Genomic DNA, 21,277 nt, shown 5'->3' on the forward strand with positions numbered 1-21,277 from the left:
GTTTTTGTCCTTTTTTGGGGGAGGGAGGGGTTGTACTGTGATGAGAGGTGAAATACGAGAGTCTTTTTTCTTTTAAAAAAAAATTTTTTTTTTGGCCGCAATGTGCAGCATGTGGGATCTTAGTTCCCCAACCAGGGATTGATCCCACACACCCCTGCACTGGAAGCACGGAGTCTTAACCCCTGGACTGCCAGGGAAGTCCCTATAACGAGAGTCTTAACTGAGGTAGTGGGCTTGGGAAGAAAGGGGTGATTCCGGAGGCAGTGATAACACATCTATGGCTCTAAGCAGCACTATGGAGAATGTCTGTGCAGGCTGAGATGGCGCAAGAGCTCCTCATCTAAGGGAGACACTGGAGAGCTGCATATACTTATCATCACATTTTTCTGTAGTAATGTGTCATATTCCAAATGAATCAATTAATTATGACAATCTTCCCAGGAGATAAGAGTAAAGTGTCAGGAGAAATTCTTCTAATTTATACAGAGGTGCTTCATGGGCTAGTAGCAGGCAGTTCTGAACCTAAGGGTATCAAGAGATTATTTTAACTGTAACTTATTTTAGTTTTATTCTGAGCTTTAGATATTCTTGGGATTAACAGGTAGAGATATGTGAAAAGCAGGTGGAGGAAGAAAACCCAAAGAAAGTCAAGAAAGGAAAAGAAAACAATAACAGATAATTTAACAAGGTGGCAGAACACAAGATAGAGATCTGTAGACATGTAAACATCAATAGTGTTCTTACAGTGCTGACCATAATCATTTAAAAATGGAAATGGAAAATGATCTCATTGATAAAAACTGGCAATAAATTTAACAAGACAGGTAAAACTAGAAAATTTTACTGAAGGATATAAAATAAGACCTAAATAAACATATCATACCATGATCCTCGATGGGAAGACTAAATATCATAAAGATGTCAATTCTACTCAAAAAATACATATATGAACCTTAATACAACTTGGATAGTATCCCATCAGAGTCTCTTACTGGTGAAGGTGCAGATGGGGTGGGGTTGTGACCACGGCATTCTAAAGTTCATCTAGAAGAGAAAATGTGTGAGAATGGCAACAGGCAACAACCCGCCCCCTGACAAATTAACTCTGGGAAATACTTAAGTGCCAGAAGGCATGCCGGGGTAATGCAAATGAATCACGAAGTATGGTCACGGCTTAAAATCTACAGCGGATACTCCCCTCAGGGCACAGATAGAGTCAGAGAAAGAGCCTCATGTGACAGACACTGGGCAGACTGTGGACCTGAGGACCCTCACCTCTGACTGCTCATGGGTCACTGGAGAGCTCGAGCCTCTCTTTGTGCCACACATGAGGAGGGCAGGACTAGAGGGAAAGGGCATTGCTTTGCTCTCTCTGTGTAGATAATATGAACAAGTAATTCACGAAAAATAAACACAAATGGCCTAAAAGAAACACATGAAAAGACATCCAACTCCACTAAAAGGTGACTTAAAGTGAGATACCACTTTTCAGTTTCTTGACTGGCAAAACAACGGCAATATCCAGTGTTGATGATCTACATATGCTGTTAATAAAAGTTACACATCGGTGTAAGTTTACATAGATAATTTGTTAGTATTTATTAAAATGTAAAATGTGACTGATCTTTGACCCAGCTATTCTACTTCCGAGAATCTATCTTACAGAAATAATAGTGTATGTATATAAAAGTGTGTGTATATGAATGTCCCAAGTCTTTTTTTTTATAATAGTAAAAAATCTAGAAACTGTTCAATTATGGAATACTCACAGAATAGAATAATATAAAATCCTGAAAAGTGTGTATACTGGGTTGAATAGCGTCCCCCTTAAAATTGAAGTCCTTCTGGAACCTCAGAAGATGACCATATTTGAAAATAGGGTCCTTGCAGATGTAATTAAACATCAGGTGATACTGAAGTAGGGTTGGTCCTAATTTCAATCTAAATGGTGTCCTTATTAGAAGAGGAGAGGACGCACAATGACACACAGTGGGAAGATGGCCCTGCAGAGATGGGGACTGGAGTTATGCTACCACAGCTAAGGAATGCCAAGGATTGATGGCAACCACCAGAACCTGGAAGAAGCAAAGAAGGATTCTTCCCTAGAGCCGTTGAGAAGGAGAAGAGCCCTAAAACACCTTGATTTTGGACTTCTAGCCTCCAGAACTGTTGAGAAAATTAATTTCTATTGTTTTAACCCACCTGCCTTTGGTACTTTGTTACGACAGCCTTGGAAACTAATACAATGTGTCTAGCCAAAAATATGGACATAAGCCCTTTCTTGCATGTGTGACTCAAAAACTATTTTATATTTGTAGATATTAAGTATAGCTATCTGTACAGCCATGGAAAAATTCAGAAAGATGTATATCAAATTATTACCAGTGGCTGCTTGGGTGGAAGAGTTAGAGGGATAGAGGTGAGAAAATTCACTTCATTAGAAGTATATTTTTAAAAATCAAAAATCTCATACCTCTTTTTTTGTTTTCGTATGTAAGCGTTTTTTTTGGCTGCGCCGGACGGCATGTGGGATCCTAGTTCCCTGCTAGGGATTGAACCCTCGCCCCCTGCATTGGAAGCACAGAGTCTTAACCACTGGACTGCCAGGGAAGTCCCTGTATGTAAATGTTTTATGTTATTTTCCAAATAAAAATGTCTTTGGAGGGAATTCCCTGGTGGTCCAGTGGTTAGGACTCCACATTTTAACTGCAGAGGGCCCAGGTTCAATCCCTGGTCAGGGAACTAAGATCCTGCAAGCCGTGCGGCATGGCAGGGGAGAGGGGTGGAAAAAATATATGTATATGTATAACTGAATCACTTTGCTGTACACCTGAAACTAACACAACATTGTTAACAACTATGCTTCAATATAAACTAAATTTTTTTAAAAAAAAAAGGTCTTTGGAAACCATGAAAACTCAAGCTAAGATTGTTACCTTTTAATGTAGAGTTCAGTCATCTTGGAAGGCAGGCCCCTGGAGAGGTACCCGACAGAAGAAGAGGCACTGTGGCTAGGCTGGCGGCCAGCCAAGGAAGAGGGGAGTGATGAGGAAAAAGGATCACTGGAAAGGGGTAGTTTATACCATCCATCTGAATTAGGGGAGCACACTGCAAGAGGAAGAGCTACTTTTGATTTCTCTGCAGGCTTCGTCCTCAAGGTGGATAAAGAATTGTGCTTATATTTGGTCTGAGGGACTGAGGAATGGCCAGGCAGTGAGTAGGGGGCAGTGTACAGTTGGGGCTCTTTCTCCCCTTCGCATAGAATTTCCAAAAACAAGGAGAAGTGCCCAGACTTCAACTTGGCCTCCATCTATCTGAAAAGGTTTTATCTGATGTGTGCACTATACAACTGGCTGGAGCCAACATACCACAGAGTGATCAAAGTCCCATGCTAGAAAACAGCCAGTAGCACACAGCAAACCATCCCATGCCAACCCAGGCCACAACTTTTCTTCAATTACCTAACATGCTGCATCTCACTTCTCTGCAGCCCTCCTCTGCTTCTATCCACTCCTCCAGCACCAGACAGAAAGGCGAGTGGAAGCTGGATAGCGACTTCCTAACTTTCTTTTGATTTCCAAGGCTTCTTTATGCAAGATATCCTTCTTATACTAGCTATTTCATACTAAAAAAAAAGGTGTGACAAAGAAGTGAAACTCCACGTCTAAGAGTTCAATAGAACACCATGGTCTGTATTCCAAATTCTCACCGTGATTATGGAATCATTTTGCTGTCTGAGGTGTCAAAAATGGTCTTGCAGACAAAACACAGCCTTGAAGTTAAGAAAGGCAAAAACTGTAACCGCCCAGCCTTCTCTGCGAGTTGGGCACTCTGCAGAACAATGGCGAGCCAAGACTGTCAGGAGGCTTCCTGGTGCCTGAGAGTTGTTTACAAAGAAAACGCACTCAGGCTGGCTCGCTGTGGACAACCATAACATACTCTGGAATTCTAAGCGGAGAGAGTCCTTTTACACAGACTATTAATCTGGTGAAAAGCAAAAAGCAAAAAAATAAAAAATAAAAAACAGATTTCTTTCCAGGACCAAAAAAACCTCCCTCTGGGTAAAAAGGATAGAGAAGAAGAAAGGCACAAAGCCAAGACTAGCTCCGCAAGAGGAGGGGGACTGTTTTGTTCACTGCTCTGTTGAGAACAGTTGCTGGTGTACAGTAGGGTCTGAATACACACTCACTGAATGAATGAATGAATGAATGAATGAATGAAACCTTGACTTTTCAGAAGCTTTAACAATAGGATTAAGTCCATGGGGAGAAAAATCAAACAAGTAATCTGAACTTGGAGAAACCTCAAAATAAGGATTAAATAAATATAACCTCATGATTTCTTAGATTTCTCATATTAGAAACGTATCCAAGAAAACCCTGCAAAAGTCCACGACAAAGTCTCTGTGACTTTCACTGGTACGTGCTCAGTATTTAATCAGGCTACTCTCCAGCAGCTTGTTTTGCTTAGCACTTCTAGCATCCTGGGCATGAGGCAGGGGTGAAGTCTTGACCTTGGCCAGGCCCCCTGCATGGGTGGTAATAGGCCCAGAGCCACTTTCATACACCGTAGGGATGGAAGGAACCCAAGAAATCATCTCGCCAACAGCTTTGCCTTCAGGAAGCAACACGTTTGAACCATTCCAAACCAGAGAGTCCATCTATTTTTATAAGTTCTCCTTGTATAAAAATTTGTCTCTAAATGTGAGACTTTTGGCAAGTTAGTCAACCCCCTTGCTCATCAGCTTCCTCATCTTTGAAATGGACATAAAAATAACTACCTTTCGTGACTAATGTGAAGACTGAAGAATACATGGCACAGTATACAGCATAGTGCCAAGTATACTGTAAGTGCCCGACAGAGCTGTTATCACTTTACTCTTTTATTTGTAAATAAACAGGTCCTAGCATTTCACGCTGAGCATTGGCCTGGACTCCAATTCTGATTAGGTTCTTACCTTAGTTCTAAGTCAGTGAATGATCTGCTATTCCCCAAACTCCTTGATATTGGTAGATCTACTTCAACCTTCCCTTGAAAGTTCATGGGTACATAAAGTTCCAATTATGCAGTACAGATACAGAGATGCAGCTTCTCACTGTATGTGAGAACTGTCCCAGGCCTCCTCAGTATATATGGATGTTACAATTACAAATTATAAATGCCCCAAGTAAACAAAATGGTTGGGCCTAACATTCTGGAACCTGGCTTGAATGAGGGCAGAGGCAGCAGGCAGTAATTGTAATGTGCTAGACTAAAGAAACTAAGGTTCAAGTGCTAGTCTGTCACATCTAGCTGGGTAAGCAAGCTATTTCACCTCTCCTGGTTTCAATTTCCTCTTTAAAAAACAGGGGTATGTACCAGGTCAACTCTATAAAGTTCCTTTTGAGCTCTAAGACTCAAGGATTCCACAGAAGGGTGAAAGCCAAAAGGGTGGCTGGCAGGGTCAAAGCAGATATAAAGATATGAGGCCAGGGGCGGGGGTGGCTAAGAACTAAGAATGTGAATGTGAAGAGAAAACTGCAGGTTAATAAGAGAAAGGACTTAGTCAAACAGTAAGTCAAACCTTACCTATAAGAGTGCAGACTGGGAGGATGAGCTGGGCTGAATGCCTAGGAAAAGACTAGTTCAGGAAAATTCTAAAGGGCCAATGGCTTGGAGGACCATTTATTTTTGGACGTGCAGTACCAGCCAGAAAGAACCTTATTTCTTCGGGGACTAGGGAGCTGAGAGAGAAGGCATCTGGTGACCTGAAAGAGTGTTGAATTCCAAAATCAAACTTACAGCTAGACTCTTCAGGTATACCATGTAGCTACAAACTACTCATATCAGAGGTTAAGAGCTCAGACCCTGAAGATGGGCGGCCTAGGTTCAAATCATGGTTCCATGACTAACTAGCCTTATTAGATCAGGCAAGTGAGCTAATTGCACTCTACTTCAGTGTCTTCATCTGTAAAACAGACATAAAACCAGAACCTACTGCATAGGGATATTGTAAAGATCAAATGAGCCAATATATGGAAAGCCCTTTGAACAGGGCCTGGCATCTGGTAAGTACTAAATAAGTCAGCTTATTTTCTGCTGCAGAGTGGGATGTTTACATGACTCACTGCAGAGTCACTTCATTCACTCCATGAAGAGGAGTTAGGGGCAGGGTATCCTACCCAAGGCTGAAACTTAGAAAAAGAACAATTTCTGTTGCCTTTTGTTCCCTGGGTAGAGTCAAGCGGAAAACCCACCAGTGGTCGGGAAGAAACCTAGCAGCACTGGAGGTGGTGAAGCTGGTAGGTCACTGCTGCTCCCTTCAAGGAGTGTCAGATGATCCCCGGGAGCATTAGGCCAGCCCTTAAGGAAACAATACGCTGAAGGGCTTTCCCATGGGAGCTACATTCACTTTACATTCTCCCTCGACATTTACTTTAAAGGTATTGCTAAGTAGTCCTAACTGAAAGGCAGCTGCTTTGGGGTACCATGACAATAGGAATGAGTTATATATTTTTTACTTTTCTGGCCCTCTTTCAGGCCCAGCAGTTTGCCCTTCTTATACCTAGTTCTCCCCAATATGTTTCTATTCACCACTTAATTATGCATTCTTAAGTTTCCTTCCAAGTGCTAAGCAAAATGCTGTTAGTTTTACATGTCTACAGCTTCCCAGAATTATCACACATAGGAAAATAGGGTGCAGTATCTCCATTTACAAGTAAAAGCAGCACTTTAATAGAATCAACAACATTAAAGACCTAAAACCACACCCTTCCAATGTTCTCTCTTTACAAGTGAGCTCTAAGGACTCATTTTTATTTCTATCTGCAAGGCAAAATATTCATTTGGAGTGGCCAAACAACCTGGCTTGTTGACAAGACACCTATGTTTCTTGACTTTTTAAACTCCGATACACAGAATGAGCAATCACTGTCCGTTGACTATTATTGCTTAACTCAACAGTCTGTGGAGATGTGCTTTATAAGATGGGGAGAAAGAAAGTAGGTGCCATCAACTTGGTCCTAAAAATTGTTGACTTCATCTCATGTGCCAAAGAGTAGAAAATGACGTTAGGGAGGCTGTGAGGGGAAGACAGGAAAGGAGGCAGATGCATCCGAGGCAGCAGCACAGGCTGGCCTAACTGACACGTTTCCCTGGCTCTTTCCCCTACATGCTCTGGACCTTCCTGATAGGAGCTGGAAACTTCATTTTTTTGAGCTTTGTTGTTTCAAAAACAACCTCCCCAGTAAATACAAGAAAGTTATATATTTGGAATTCAAACGTTTAAATACATAAGTTGATTTTTTTAAAAAAACTTACGAGGCTGGGTTTTTGTTTTACAATGTTCCTTTCCTCTGATTTTGATATAATTCTCGAAATCTTTCCATGATTTCCTCAAGTGCACAAAAATAGCTTTCAAAGGAGACCCAAACCAAGTGATGATTTTTATGACTGATTAGATCTTGGCTTAAAGAGTAGCATTATGATTATAAAGCTTAGTTTCAACTGCTAAATATTTTTTGAAAACACTGAAGAGAAAACATACTTCCTCAACAGTTATGCTGAAGCCTAAAGGTTTCAGAACACAGTTAAACAAAAAGTTCTATAATCCATTTGTGATATTAACTTACATATTCCTTCATACAGGCAAATAAGATAAACACTAAGATAAAACAATAATAAATGAATAAAATCAAATCCCCAAATAACACCCCCTTATTCTTTCTCAAAAGTAAATTTCGAATCTTACCACATTACACTATTCTCAAAAGGGAACTCCTCAAATGGTCTATCGGACCAGGAATTCCTATGCTACCATTGATACATTGTTACTAAATTTAAGTGCTTCTTTAATTCAACTTATTGGCAAAATTGTATACGCAGGAGCACTACATAGTGAACTGTGAAACAGAGAGAAAAGACTCAATTGAAAGAGAGGGATATACCTAGACAAAAACCTAGCCAACAGGCTAAGGATTATTAGAGGATATGGACTCAGATGCTTTCAATAAACCAATAGCTATTTATTAAAATCTATTATGGATAGGGATCACAGGAGAGAAAACAGTAGAGTAAGATACACTCAAATCCCTCCTATGAGCGAAAACACTCATCCCATCATGTGTGTTTTATAATCAGGGGGCTTGAATTTGGCTCCACCCGGTGTGTTTCTCTGACAAGCTTCTTAATCCTCTGAGCCTCAGTTTCTCAATCTGCAAAATGGGGTAATAAAACCCATCCCATAGAGTTTCCCTGAGGATTGAATTAAATGAGACAACATAGGGAAAGTGTCTCTCATTAGATGTCAGTAAATGTTATTTCCTTTCTCATGATATACTGCCAAGAAAGCCGTATCTAATAAATAACAAATGCAGTATTCTACCTGGAAAGGGTCTGTCTGCATCACCCCCATGCAGAGGAACTCCCTTATTTTCTGGCATATACTTCTTGGTAATGGGCAAAGACATCAGCCGGATGTGATGGATGAGTGAGCGCCAGGTATGAGCTCCAGAAAGCACTGGTTCAGGTGGTAATGGGCTGAAAGGTTGAATCACAAAGTAGGCAGTGAGCAAGATTAATCCCAGGGTTACGACGACCTACAAGGAAAGACAGGAAATGGATTAATAATTGTTACAGCAAACAAAATACTTTTAGGCCAAGGAAAAAAAACAGGCATGTTCTACTATTTCCAGTGTGCTTTAAGAACTACTCCATTTTCATAAACAAGCCATTGACATTCACTTCTGAAAGCATTTAAAGCTTGAGAACTGTGAGGACTGCAAGGCTCACCAAGCTTTTATCATACAGACCAGGGGCTATGTCCATCATTTAAAAATATACACAGATACAGTTAATGATAAATACACATCTTTCATCTAGAACATTTAACAAAGTAATCAAATTTGCTAATAACACATCGTAACAAAGAGTAAAGGCCAATTTATTCATAGAAAAACCAAGGTTCAGTGGCGGAATCAGTCAACAGTAATATTTGGGGAGAATGTTGAAGAGTTTGTGCTCTAAGCTATTTCCAAGTCAGAACACATTTTTACCTTGTACACAGCTAGAAGGAGGGGATACTGGGGTGGCCCCCTCTGAGGTTCATTCTTTTCCAGTAGCTGTCTGATAAATTTTTCAATTGCTTTCTCTGACATGCCACACTGATGGCCCGTCTGTCTTACCAAATCAACAGTCTCTGAAAGTTTGTCATAAATGCTGAGCTCATTAGCAGCAAGATCCATGTCTTCTAATACAAAATCCCTGAGAGAGAAAGAAAATGAATGCAAAAAGAAAGATGGTTTCTTTAAAGTACTTCCTCCACAAAGTTACTTCCTATAGAACAGTGCTTTTTGACCAGCTTTTTGACCACCTGTGGGGAAGGAACAATTCTTCTGTAAAACACAATGAATACACTGAGACAATGTCAAGATGCAATACAAGTTTTTAAGTGTTTTTTAATTGTGGGCTAGTAATAAATGGTTCACAGGCCAGCACTGGTTTCCAAACACTTTGAGGAATACCTGTCCAGGGCACAATAAATCCCTAATGGGACTCAGAAACACCAGTGCCATCCAAAATGATTTCTGAAACCAATCACAGGAGATCTGCTGCTGGTAATTTACTAAAATAAAAAGAAATGGAATATGGAAAGTGTTGTTGATCAATTATTTCTCTCCTTTCACATCAGATGAACCTTTTAGCAACACAAGGGGAGGAACTTATCACTGAAGGCAAGATTTACAGAGGAACACATTGATATGCTTTGTTCCTGACAGACCAAGAATTTCACACAACACAAAACCATGGCATGGTAGCGCTTCAGACTTAGCAGGTTGCAGTTCTCATGCTTTTCTGCAAATACAATCTCAGACAATAAAGGACATTCTGTTTATATTTTACATACTTAAAGGCCTAAGATCTATAACTCATTTCAAAATTCAATTTGCATTCTAATAGTTATTTTAAAGCCAGATTGTTTCACAGTGGCCATAGAATCAAAGGCAAAAAAGAATTCTCTCTGTATCATGTTTCACAGTGGCCACAGAATAAAAGACAAAAATTAAAGGCAAAATAGAATTCTCTGTATCATTTGTAAAATGAAATAAAAAAGTTCTTTTTAAAAAGTGCTTGTGCTACAGAACAATGTTTTTCTTCATTTGTAGGAGGAAAAGCAGTGCTTGGGATCTGTGCTCTCTTCTGTTGGTTGGGTTTTGTTGTTGTTGTTATTTTCTTGCTTTTACATTGCAGAGGGTCCTCTTATTTCACATATTTCATCCCCAAGGTGTTGCTAAGATCAAAAAGCACTGACATGGTACAACTATTTCCTCAGTAAGGAGATGCTGCCCCCTGTAGAACAGAGGACAACAGTCATGAAGCTCCAGCAGAAGGGGTCTGCACTGCCACAAACCAGCACACATCCCGGCATAGCTCCTCTTCTAACAATGCCTCCTCTGATGACTCCTTCCCTTTGGTCCTCTTTCTATTAACCTTTTACTTCACTGGTTCTTAACTGTGCCTGCACATTAGAATCACCTAGAGAGCTTTTAATGAATGCTCATACCAGGGCCCCAACCCAAGACCAACTAAATCAGAATCAGACTTCTAATGGTGGATTAACAGGCAGGTAATCTAGACTTTGGGGATTGGGGGAGGGAGGGAGGAACCCCACATTAAAGGGGACACAACCTTTCTCCAAACTCTCTGCCGTTGCTCAAACTGTTTTTTTAAGACCACAAAGGCCTTCATTTCAAGGTTCAGGTAAAAGGATGGTGAAAACTCTATTTTAAAATGTGTAGTTTTGGGAATTCCGTGGTGGTCCAGTGGTTGGGACTCAGCGCTTTCACTGCTAAGGGCCCAGGTTCAATCCCTGGTCGGGGAACTAAGATCCCACAAGCTGTGTGGCGTGGCCAAATAAAATAAAATGTGTATTTTCCACAAATGGTGCTGGGACAACTGCATATCCACATGCAAAAGAATGAAGTTGGATGCTTCTTTATACCACAGACAAAAATTAACTCAAAACTGATAAAAGACCTCAACTTAAGAGTTAAACTATAAAACTCTTAGAAGAAAACAAAGGGGGAAATTTTTATAACACTGGATTAGGCAATGGCTTCTTAGATATGACACCAAAAGCACAAGTAACAAAAGAAAAATAAATTGGACTACATCACAATTAACAATTTTTATGCTTCAGATGATACCATCAAGAAAGTAAAACGACAACCTACAGAATGGGGGGGAATATTTGCAAATCATATTTCTGTTAAGGGACAGGTATTCACAGTTCATAAAGAATTCTTACAACTCAATTATAAAAAGACAAATACCCAATTAAAAATGGGCAAAGTATTTGAATAGATATTTCTCCACAGAAGATACACAAATGGCCAACAAACTCATGAAAAGATGTTTAACATCATTAGCCATCAAGGAAGTGCAAATCAAAACCACAATAAGATACCACTTCTCACCCACTGGGGTGACTACAATCAAAAAGTCAGATAATAACAAGTGCTGGCAGTGGAACTCTTGTACACTGTGGCTGGGAATGTAAAATGATGCAGCTGCTTTGGAAAACAGTTTGGCAGTTCCTCAAAAACTCAAATGTAGGGTTACCATATGACCCAGGAATTCCACGTGTATGTACCCATGATAATTTAAAACAAATATCCACACAAAAACTTGTATGTGATCGTTTAAGCAGCATTATTCACAATAGCTCAAAAATGGAAGCAACCCAAATGTCCATAAATGGATACACAAAATGGATATTAATAATATCCATACATCAATAATATTCATACCATGGAATATTACTGGACAATAAAAAGGAATAAAGTACTGATACATGCTACAACATGGATGAACCTTGAAAACATTATGCTAAGTGAAGGAAGACAGTCACAAAAGACTACGTATTACATGACTGCATTTATATGAAAAGTCAAGGATAGGCCAATCTATAGAGACAGAAAATAGATTAATTAGGGGCTGCCTAGGGGAGGGGGTGGGGAGGAATGGGGAGTGACTGTTAATACAGGGTTTCTTCCTGGAGTGACAAAAATGTTCAAAACAAATTGTGATGGTTGCACAACTTTGTGAATATACAAAAACCACTGAATTGTACATTTTATAATGAATTTCATGGTGAATTTCATGGCATAGAAATTATATCTCAATAAAGATGTTGTAAAATGTGTACTTATAGAATCTGAACTTACCCTGTTGTGGCATTTATTACACTCATTGCTACGATTTTGCCTAAGTCACTCGGTCTATTTCCTCATCCAAAAGATAAGAGGATTGAACCAGAAAATTTTTCAAGTTTCCTCTAGCTCTAAAATTCTAGGAGTATATGAATATTTCAGGAAGCAGAAAAAATTCAATACATTAGAAGTTAAAGCCTTATGTCCAATTGCATTCCTATATTACCATTTCTTGTTATGCCATCTGATATGCCAGGTGTTGTGCTAAGCACTGCAGAAACATTATCTCAGTAAATCGTCACAGCAATCCCATAAGGTAAGTGTGATTAATCCCGTTTCACAGATGTGGAAACTAAGGCTCAGAAAGGTTTCATAACTCGCCAGGATGTGAACACAAGTGTGCCTGACTTCAGGGCTGGTGCTTTTAATCTTTATGCATGCTGCCTCCCTTACCAAGTATGTTCCTATTCTGAGCAGGCAGTTCCGAAACCACAACACCGTGTCCCTGGATTATCACAAATGAGTGGTTGAAAACTGGAAAGTGATCGACTACAATGATTCCTGAAAAAAGAATAAAGCAATAACTTATTACAATATTTTTCACATCTTGCTTTTGTGACCAGTGATTCCAGAGACACAGCATTTTCCTGTTTAAATGAACAAAGATATTCCAAGCAAGCAAGCAAGCTACAATAAATTATCCAACAATACCCAGTCAAAATCCATTAAAACTCAGTAGAGGACCAGAAAAGGAAAGCAGTGGGAATTCTAAAAAAAAAATTCCAGTAAAAAACTTTAAAGATTTGAGAGATGGGGGCACCTGTAGGTATCCTCAGGGAGAAGAGAACGTCACATTGGTGTGCACTTAGGGGCACCGTGAAGGGGAAAGAAGTGCAGGTGAGGCTAAAAAGAGAACCAACTATCATCGGTTTTGAAGACTGTTTCACAATCTTTGTAAACATCTGCCCACTTTTGATACGCATAAAAATCTCATTAAACTCCCAGTTTGTGTTGCAAATAGGGTTTTTTTTTTATTTCAAGTACACAATGGTAATATGATACTGAATACATACATTTTTGCAAGCTGTACATCCTTCTTCTCCGAGATTCTGACACATTTCTCAAGTTATCAGAAGGGTAGTTACTAATAATTTAGTGAAGTTTTCAAGAGCACATGGAGGTCTTGATAAAAAGCCTTCCTTTCGCCTTTGGTAAGATCAGTGGTTCTCAACTGGGGGCAACTCTGCCCCTGAGGGGATATTTGGAAAGTCTGGAGACATTTGTGATGGTCACACTTGAGGGTACTACTGGCATCTAGTGGCTATGACGTTAATTAAACGACAAAAAAATCTTGTCCCTTTAGGTCAGACTATAGAGCAGCTCCCTTGCTGCGATCTGCTGAAAGTCAACCCTTAACACGACAGTTTGTATTAAAAACAAAAACAAAAAACTTGTCCCTTAAAAAAAAACCACACAAAATCATGGCTAAGCATCAAGTATATTCATTTAGACTGAGTGAAATCAGCTGAAGCTTCATGGCAATCCCTTTACCTCCAGAAAGAAGGTCCAACTCTGGCAGAAATGAGCTTTGCCACAGAGGGAAGTTCCGATGAGCGAGCTTGACTCTTAACAGTGGCTTACACCTGCAAGGGCACAGGCAGAATCACTTGCAGAGTTGCAAAAATCAAGGTATCATGCACCACCTTGGATATACTGAATTGTCAGAACCTTGGGAATGGGACCCAGGTGCAGATTTCAAACCTCTTCCCTGCTGATTACAGACACACCTCACAATTAGGAGACATTGCTGTGGAACAGTGGAATCTCAACTGGGGTGATTCTGCTCCAGAATCATAGCTATTAAAATGAGTAATTCTCTAACATCACCTAATATCTAGTCCACAGTCAAATTTCCCCCAAAGGTCCAAAAAAATAAAGAAAGAAAGAAAGGCAAGCCATATAACTTTTTAGAAGTCTAGGATCCAACCAATGATCACATTATCACAGTGAGCTGTCATGTCTCTTTGGTCTACTTAAATCTACAATAGATGCTGGTGTGTGTGTGTGTTTTTTTTCCTGGCCTTTTATGACATTGACATATTTGAAGCAGGAATCCCCACATCTTTAAACATATTTCTACTTATTCCTATCTTCACCACTTCTAGTTTCTACCATTAAAAAAAAAAAATCCTTCCTCTTCAGATTTCCAGAGCTCATACTCTTCCTCCCTTCAGAGCCAAGCTCCCTTAAAAAAAAAAAAAAAGTATCACTTCACCTTCTTGTTTCTCAGGTCACCATTCGTTTCTGACCCCCTCATGCCACTGATACTGCTCTCACTAAGGTCACCAAAGGCTTTCTACACATGCCAAGTCCAAAGGACGTTTTTTCAGTTAACACCTTATCTGACCTCTCTGCAGCAGCTGCCATTGCTACCCATTATCTCCCTCAAGGGCTCTCAAACCCTGGCATAATTCTCTTGTTCTCTTCTGAGTCTATGTCCCGGAATGTTGGTATTCATCATGGTTGTCCTTGACTGTCTCATTCCCTCCATGGCTTTAACCACCAGCTATTAGTGATTTCCAAATCTCTTCTCCAGTCTAGAACTCTCTCCAAAACTCAAGACCCATCTATCTAACTACCTACCAGACATCCTGGCCCAAATTTCCTATAGTCCCCTATATGTAATGTGTTCCTGACTTATTTTTCCTCTGCAAACCATTTCTCCTACTATATTCCTTTTCTTAATTAATGGAAACACCAGTTCTCCAAATTTAAAACCTCTCCTCCTGCTTCTTCATCCCCACTAATGAACCAATCACCAAATCCTCAATTCTACATCCTGTATACGTCTCACATTCATCACCTCTTCAGCTCTACGTGAGCGGCAGTCAAGGCCCTCAACATCTCTCCCACACACCACCACAAAGATATATTTAATCTCTATATTTCCAATCCTCTTTCTCCTTTCTGATCCATCCTCTACAAGTTATTTTTCTAAAACACAAATTGGTGCACATTGCTCATCTATTTAAAGCACCCTCCTTGACTTCCCATGCCCTGCTAGGGAACAATTTAGCATGGTGGTTAAGAACACAGGCACCAGAGTTAGAAAAAGCTGAATGCAAATACTGGATTCTCCATCTACTGTGTGGCCATGAGTCACTGTTTACCCTCTTTAAGCCTCAGAGTTTTCATTTATAAAATGAGGATAATTGTGTCTTTCCAACCATGTTGTTAAGGGATTATAAGGTGATGTATCGAAAACATGTCTCAATACCCAAATTAAATACTTAATAATTATTATAAGATGAAGTCCAAATTACTTAGCATGGCCCTTTATGATCTGGTTACTGCCTACCTGTTCAGTCTCATTTCCCATTCCTCCCTCACAGTTTTCATTGCCATACTATTTCACATCTTTTTGCTTTTGTACACATAATTTCCTTTGCTTACAAAACCTAGCCCCCAGTGCTTTGCCCAATGACTGAACGCTATCCCAACCTTCATTTTTGCCCTATGAACCTTAAACACAACTCTATCATTTTGTATTACATCTACTTCCTTGTCTTCCTCTCACACTAAATTGTTTCTTGAAAGCAGAGATAAGTGGAGAAAATAACAACACAAATAACAGACATGGAAATTCACCTCAGAGACATGGAACCTTATCAGTGTCTGTTGAACAAATTTATAGAAAGGACCTAAAGTGATCATTCTGTTCTCAAACTAATTTGATGTAAGTAATGGTTCATTTATTTTACTTTTTCTTCTTATTTTTTAAAAATACATCAGCCTAATGAGAGGTTAGGTGAGCAAGTTAGGAACTTTACACTTGGATATTTTTTGTGGAGTTTGAGAGCAGCTGTGGAAGAATAGGGATTCACACTGGGTCTTGAAAATTGTTTTGGTCCAAAGCAGAAAGGGTAAACAGGGCCTATAGTATTCAAGCTGGGCGATGTGAACTTCAGTCAAAACTTCAATGTAGGGCTTCCCTGGTGGCGCAGTGGTTGAGAGTTCGCCTGCCGATGCAGGGGACGCGGGTTTGTGCCCCGGTCCGGGAGGATCCCATGTGCCGCGGAGCGGCTGGGCCCGTGAGCCATGGCCGCTGAGCATGCGCGTAAAACTTCAATGTAGCAAAGCTAAATTTGGTTAAGGCATGTTGTTCCTTAGAGGGAAACTGTGATAACTCAAACTCAAATAAGCAAACTTATTAAGGGAGAGATGCCCAAAGAACATTTCACCATGGGAACAACTAAATGAGCAAACAGAAAAAGCCAGAATAATAAGTATCTGGGAATAGTCTCTATTATAAGGAGACGACCAAATACTTTAAAAGAAGTATACTGGTGAATACCAAGGCTATGCAGGCTCTTAGACCAGAAAAAGTGTGGCTTGAAGGGTTAATGGTCTTAAAATACTACGCGGAACACGAGGCAGGCAAACTTCCTTGTTCTAAAAGGAGATTACAAACAGCTCATTTACTTGGGTTAATAAACCAAGTCATATTCCTTTCTGAAATCCGAGATGCCATGTTTATCATATACCAAGATCACACTTTAAAAAAGCATTCTCTCCCTAACAATTATTAGAAAAAGATGTTTCGGAGGGGGGGCGGGGAATCTACTCTCAACCTACCAAAAAGAAAAAATATTAGAAATCTGTCAAAAGGGCAGTGAAATCTAGACTTTGCTAGCACCGCTGTGTTGGACACTGCTGATGACGCCCGCGAAACAAGTTCAATTAGGGTCGAACTCGCTTTGCTCACCCCGGCAGAGCCAAGGAAAAAAAGAGGAAAAGTCACAAGGGAATCGACCCCGGGGGAGTTGCAGGAGGATGCCGTCAGTCTGCAAAACGCCAAAGGCTCAGAAAAGGGGTCAGCGCAGGGGCAGGAGTGGCAGTGGCCCCGAAAGGTGGGCTGCGCGAGGATGTCATAGACGGGTGCGGTGACGAGGCTGTCACGAAGCTGCCTCCCCCCTCCCGGCCTCGGGCCCCAGTCACTCACATGCGGAGCCCGCGCCCCCTCGGGCTCCTCCCGCCTCGGGGACACTAAACCGCCGGGCGTGGAGTATAGGCCGACAACTTCCTGCTTCCGGGCGCGCAACCCGGAAGCAACTCCTACGCCAAAGGCGAGGCAGCGCTCTTTCTACCCGCCCCACGCTTCCGTCAGAAGCCGAAAGCACAAAGACTCGGAGCGCTCGGGAACTCTCGCGAGATCTGGAGAGAACGGGTTCCTGCTCCCCCTGGCGTTGTTTCTTGCTCCTCGGTCCTCTTCAGTTCTTGCCAGGGTTTCTCCTCTTCGTGGGCTACCACGGACTTCATGGCTGAACTGATTCATTCAATGAGCGTTTGCTGAGCCTACTACGTGCCAGGCAGCGTGTTAGGCATTAAGGGGTGGGAGTGGGAGGGATAATGTAAATGGTGGGCAGGCCCTTACCCTTGGGATCTAAAAGAAAGGCAGGCAAACAAATCACTCAGATTTACACACTGCCCACTCATTAATGTTAATTGAGAGTTTACTCTTTGCCAGACATTACAAAGGACTTTACATTCGCGAAACTGCTTCATCAACCTCCATTTACCCTCATACCAAACAAGCTGAAGTTTATGGAAAGGTTAAATTGCTCGAGATTACACTGGAAGCTCCCTCTGTTCAGGTTCTGGTGTGGAACAGGCCGTGTGAATGTTGAGCTGAACTGAATTAGGACATGGTCCCTAACATGGGCTGTTAACAATCTTCTCGGTGAGAAGAAAATCTGACACAAGCAGTTAGACAACGATGGAAGGCGTCACTGAATTAAAGACCAAGAAGAGAGAAGGGGAGAGAGTCTGCTGTAGACAGGAAGAGTAGAGAGGTTTTCTGAAGGAGTTGGAACAAGGACATGGGCGAAGTTTGGGAAAGCATTGCAAGGAAAAGGACTAGCTTGGGCAGAGGTCTGGAAGTGGGAATGCTGGTGCCACATTTAAGGCTTGGATAATAAAATAATAGGAAATCAGGCTGGAGAAGTCAGTGAGTGGTCAATGATGAAGAGCCTTCAAGCCCAGGCCAAGTGATTTGGGACTTTAATGGGCAAAGGGAAGCCATTTAATACTTCATGGCAATATCTTGTAGTATTTCGGGAGGAGGGCTTTGGCTGCTGTGTGTAAGATGTATTAGTGGGGGGAAGCCAAAAGGCAGGGAACCCAGCAAAGGGGCTTCTGAAATAATCCTGTGTTAAAGGTCTGAAACAGCGGTGGGAGTGGGAAGGAAGGGATACAATTTGGGGATCTTTGGAAAAAAGAACTGACACGTCTTGATGTGTCACTCATAGGGAGCAGAGAGAAAGAGGATGATCTTCAGGTTTCCAGCTCAAAAAATGATGTTTCTGTAAAAGTTTATAATTTTGTTTTTAGTAAGGGACATTTATTCAGAAGACACATTAAGCTTAGATACAGAATAAATGAAGTATTATACAAGCTACAATTCAATAGTGAATTTAGAAAAGGAATCCACGCCTCTTTGTCAACTGTGTCCTGAAGTCACTGACACCTAATGTTCTCTTGGGGACAAAAAGGCCAACAAATACTGAGCCTCTTGAGGAAGGATTTGGAATGAGCCAGCAAGACGCTGTCTTATTCTTGTGTTAAACCCCAATACATCCTCATTTTACCCTAAGCCTCCCAAGATATACAGTAAGGAACTACATAAAGTCCAAAGAAAGGAAACTCAGATAACAGACAGAAAGGACCAATGATGAAAACTTTTCCATCCAACTCAAGGGTCATAACACAAAACTGCAGGAAGTCTAAAATTAATTATACCTTACATTAGCACAACACTCATCAGTCTAAAAAGCTATTTTCTGTCCACTAGTCATTCAATGAAACCTGAGCATCCTATGTTCAGTCCTCTTCAAGGAGGGCACAAAGATGAAGGAGGCACAGTTATACTTTCAAGGAGCTCACTGTCTACTTTGACCTTTACAACCTTGTATACCCTTATTCCTGCTTGGCAATTAAGGAAACTAGGATTGAACTGTGGTCAAGAGCACAGGCTCACAGCTGTGGTACTTTGAGCAAATTATTTAATCTCTGTAAGCCTCAGTTTCCTCAAAGTAAAAAGGGAATAGTCATATCTACCTCCTGTGGGTTTGAAGATTAAGTGTTGTCAAAAGTTCAGAAATAAGCTACAAGGATATATTGCATAGCACAGGGAATAGAGCAATATTTTATAATAACTATAAGTGGAGTAAAACTTTTAAATATTGTGAATCACTAGGTTATACACCTGAAACTTACAAAATACTGTAAATCGACTGTACCTCGGTTTTTGTTTTTTAATTTTTATTTATTTATTTATTTATTTATGTCTGTGTTCGGTCTTCGTTTCTGTGCGAGGGCTTTCTCTAGTTGCGGCGGGCGGGCCTCTCACTGTTGCGGCCTCTCTTGTTGTGGAGCACAGGCTGCAGACGCGCAGGCTCAGTAGTTGTGGCTCACGGGCCTAGTTGCTCTGCGGCATGTGGGATCTTCCCAGACCAGGGCTCGAACCCATGTCCCCTGCGTTGGCTGGCAGATTCTCAACCACTGTGCCACCAGGAAACCCCTGTACCTCAGTTTAAAAAAAAATTTGTTTTAATCTTTGGCTGCGTTGGGTCTTCATTGCTGCATACGGGCTTTCTCTAGTTGCGGCAAGAGGGGGCTACTCTTCGTTGCGGTGCGCAGGCTTCTTATTGCTGTGGCTTCTCTTGTTGTGGAGCACGGGCTCTAGGCTCAGGGGTTTCAGTAGTTGTGGCACGTGGGCTTAGTTGCTGTGTGGCATGTGGGATCTTCACAGACGAGGGATCGAACCCGTGTCCCCTGCATTGGCAGGCGGATTCTTAACCACTGTGCCAGCAAGGAAGTCCCTGTACCTCAGTTTTTTAAAATTTTCAGAAATAGCAGAAGTAAAACACTGGATCACTGGAATAGTAGTAAAAGTTTATTGCACACACACACAATCACACACACACACACACATACACACAACAGTTTGCAAACTGGGGCACTCAGAACATGGAAAGAGGCTCAAAGGTATATTTTTATAAAGCAGCTTATACAGTGAGAAGACAGTGGTTGTTTATTCTTCACAGTGGTTGGTTATACTATTAAGAGTTTTCCTAGTGATAGGGAATGGGTTAAAAGTGGTTACCTCACATTAATTTTGGGGAAGTTTAGGTTTCGTTTATGATTTTCAGAGGCATTAACAAGAAGGGCCCCAAGTTAAGTTTTGCTTGTTTTACAGAATAAGCTAAATTAAGTTTTACTTGTATGACTAATCTGATTTGTCTGCTCAGGGAATTTCTAAGTCTGGGCTCCATTTGTGTTTGATTTTTAACAATGTGAAAGTACACAATAGTCCTTAGCTGGATGCCAGGCACAAAGTAAGCATTCATTTAGCCATCATCATTAAGTGGTGTGCAAAGCATTTACTATATGTTTATTTACCCCATTTCTTTTTTGTCCTCCCTCCAAACCTCATCTCATTGCCTCTACTTTGCTTCTCTTTGATCCTGAGCAAACTCTAACAACCTTGGGGCATCATCTATCCCAGCCACAGTCACTCTAAGCCTTGCTCTAGCCCTAATCTATTTGATCTTCATTCTCCTGTCTCTCCCTTTCCTTATCTCTCATTTTCTTCCCTGTCCTTCCCTCTCCCCTCTCTCCAGACTCTGCCTTTGGAGTCTAGAAGCTCTGATTTGCTGTATGGCTATGGACAAATAAGTCATTTAATTGCTGAGTCTCAGTTTTCACATCTGAAAAATGGGAATAACAACATCTACTTTATATGATTGTTTTGCGCAGTAGATTATAATGTTCAAGTGCTCTGTAAATATACAGCGCCTTACAAGCGTTAGTTACTGGCGTCTCTCATCTCTATTCCCTTCCACTCTTCCTCTCCTTAGACTGTAGGACTTAGTGAATTCTTCCAAATGAAAGGTTAGGATTTAACGCCAATAGAAGTGCAGATTTGCTGGTTGGTCACGCCTTCCACGCCTAAAAGAACCAATCAGAGCGTCCGGAGAGTGGCGCGGCCTCTCTCCACTAGGAGGCCACCTTTTATAGAGCTTGCACTT

At 41.0% G+C, this 21,277-nt stretch overlaps 1 protein-coding gene across 6 annotated transcripts in view; it reads right to left on the minus strand.

Moving 5' to 3' along the window:
* The window catches only part of C10H6orf89 (chromosome 10 C6orf89 homolog), a 33,365-nt gene extending 16,038 nt beyond the window's left edge, over positions 1–17,327 (minus strand). The window contains exons 1-5 of one of the 6 annotated variants that reach the window (XM_033864347.2): positions 17,191–17,274; positions 13,740–13,831; positions 12,642–12,749; positions 9,033–9,240; positions 8,363–8,576 (exon numbers count right to left, since the gene is read on the minus strand). In XM_033864347.2, coding sequence (XP_033720238.1) covers positions 8,363–8,576; positions 9,033–9,221 — 403 coding nt within the window. In that variant the 5' untranslated portion in view covers positions 9,222–9,240; positions 12,642–12,749; positions 13,740–13,831; positions 17,191–17,274. Of the gene's footprint in view, positions 1–992; positions 1,045–8,362; positions 8,577–9,032; positions 9,241–12,641; positions 12,750–13,261; positions 13,717–13,739; positions 13,832–17,190 lie in introns of those variants that run through there. The other 5 variants (XM_019949899.3, XM_019949898.3, XR_012334475.1 and 2 more) reach the window with 5 other exon arrangements.
* Positions 17,328–21,277: the final 3,950 nt, after the last annotated feature.

The sequence above is a fragment of the Tursiops truncatus genome, chromosome 10 (genome assembly GCF_011762595.2).
Source record: "Tursiops truncatus isolate mTurTru1 chromosome 10, mTurTru1.mat.Y, whole genome shotgun sequence".
In the NCBI taxonomy this organism is placed as follows: domain Eukaryota; kingdom Metazoa; phylum Chordata; class Mammalia; order Artiodactyla; family Delphinidae; genus Tursiops; species Tursiops truncatus.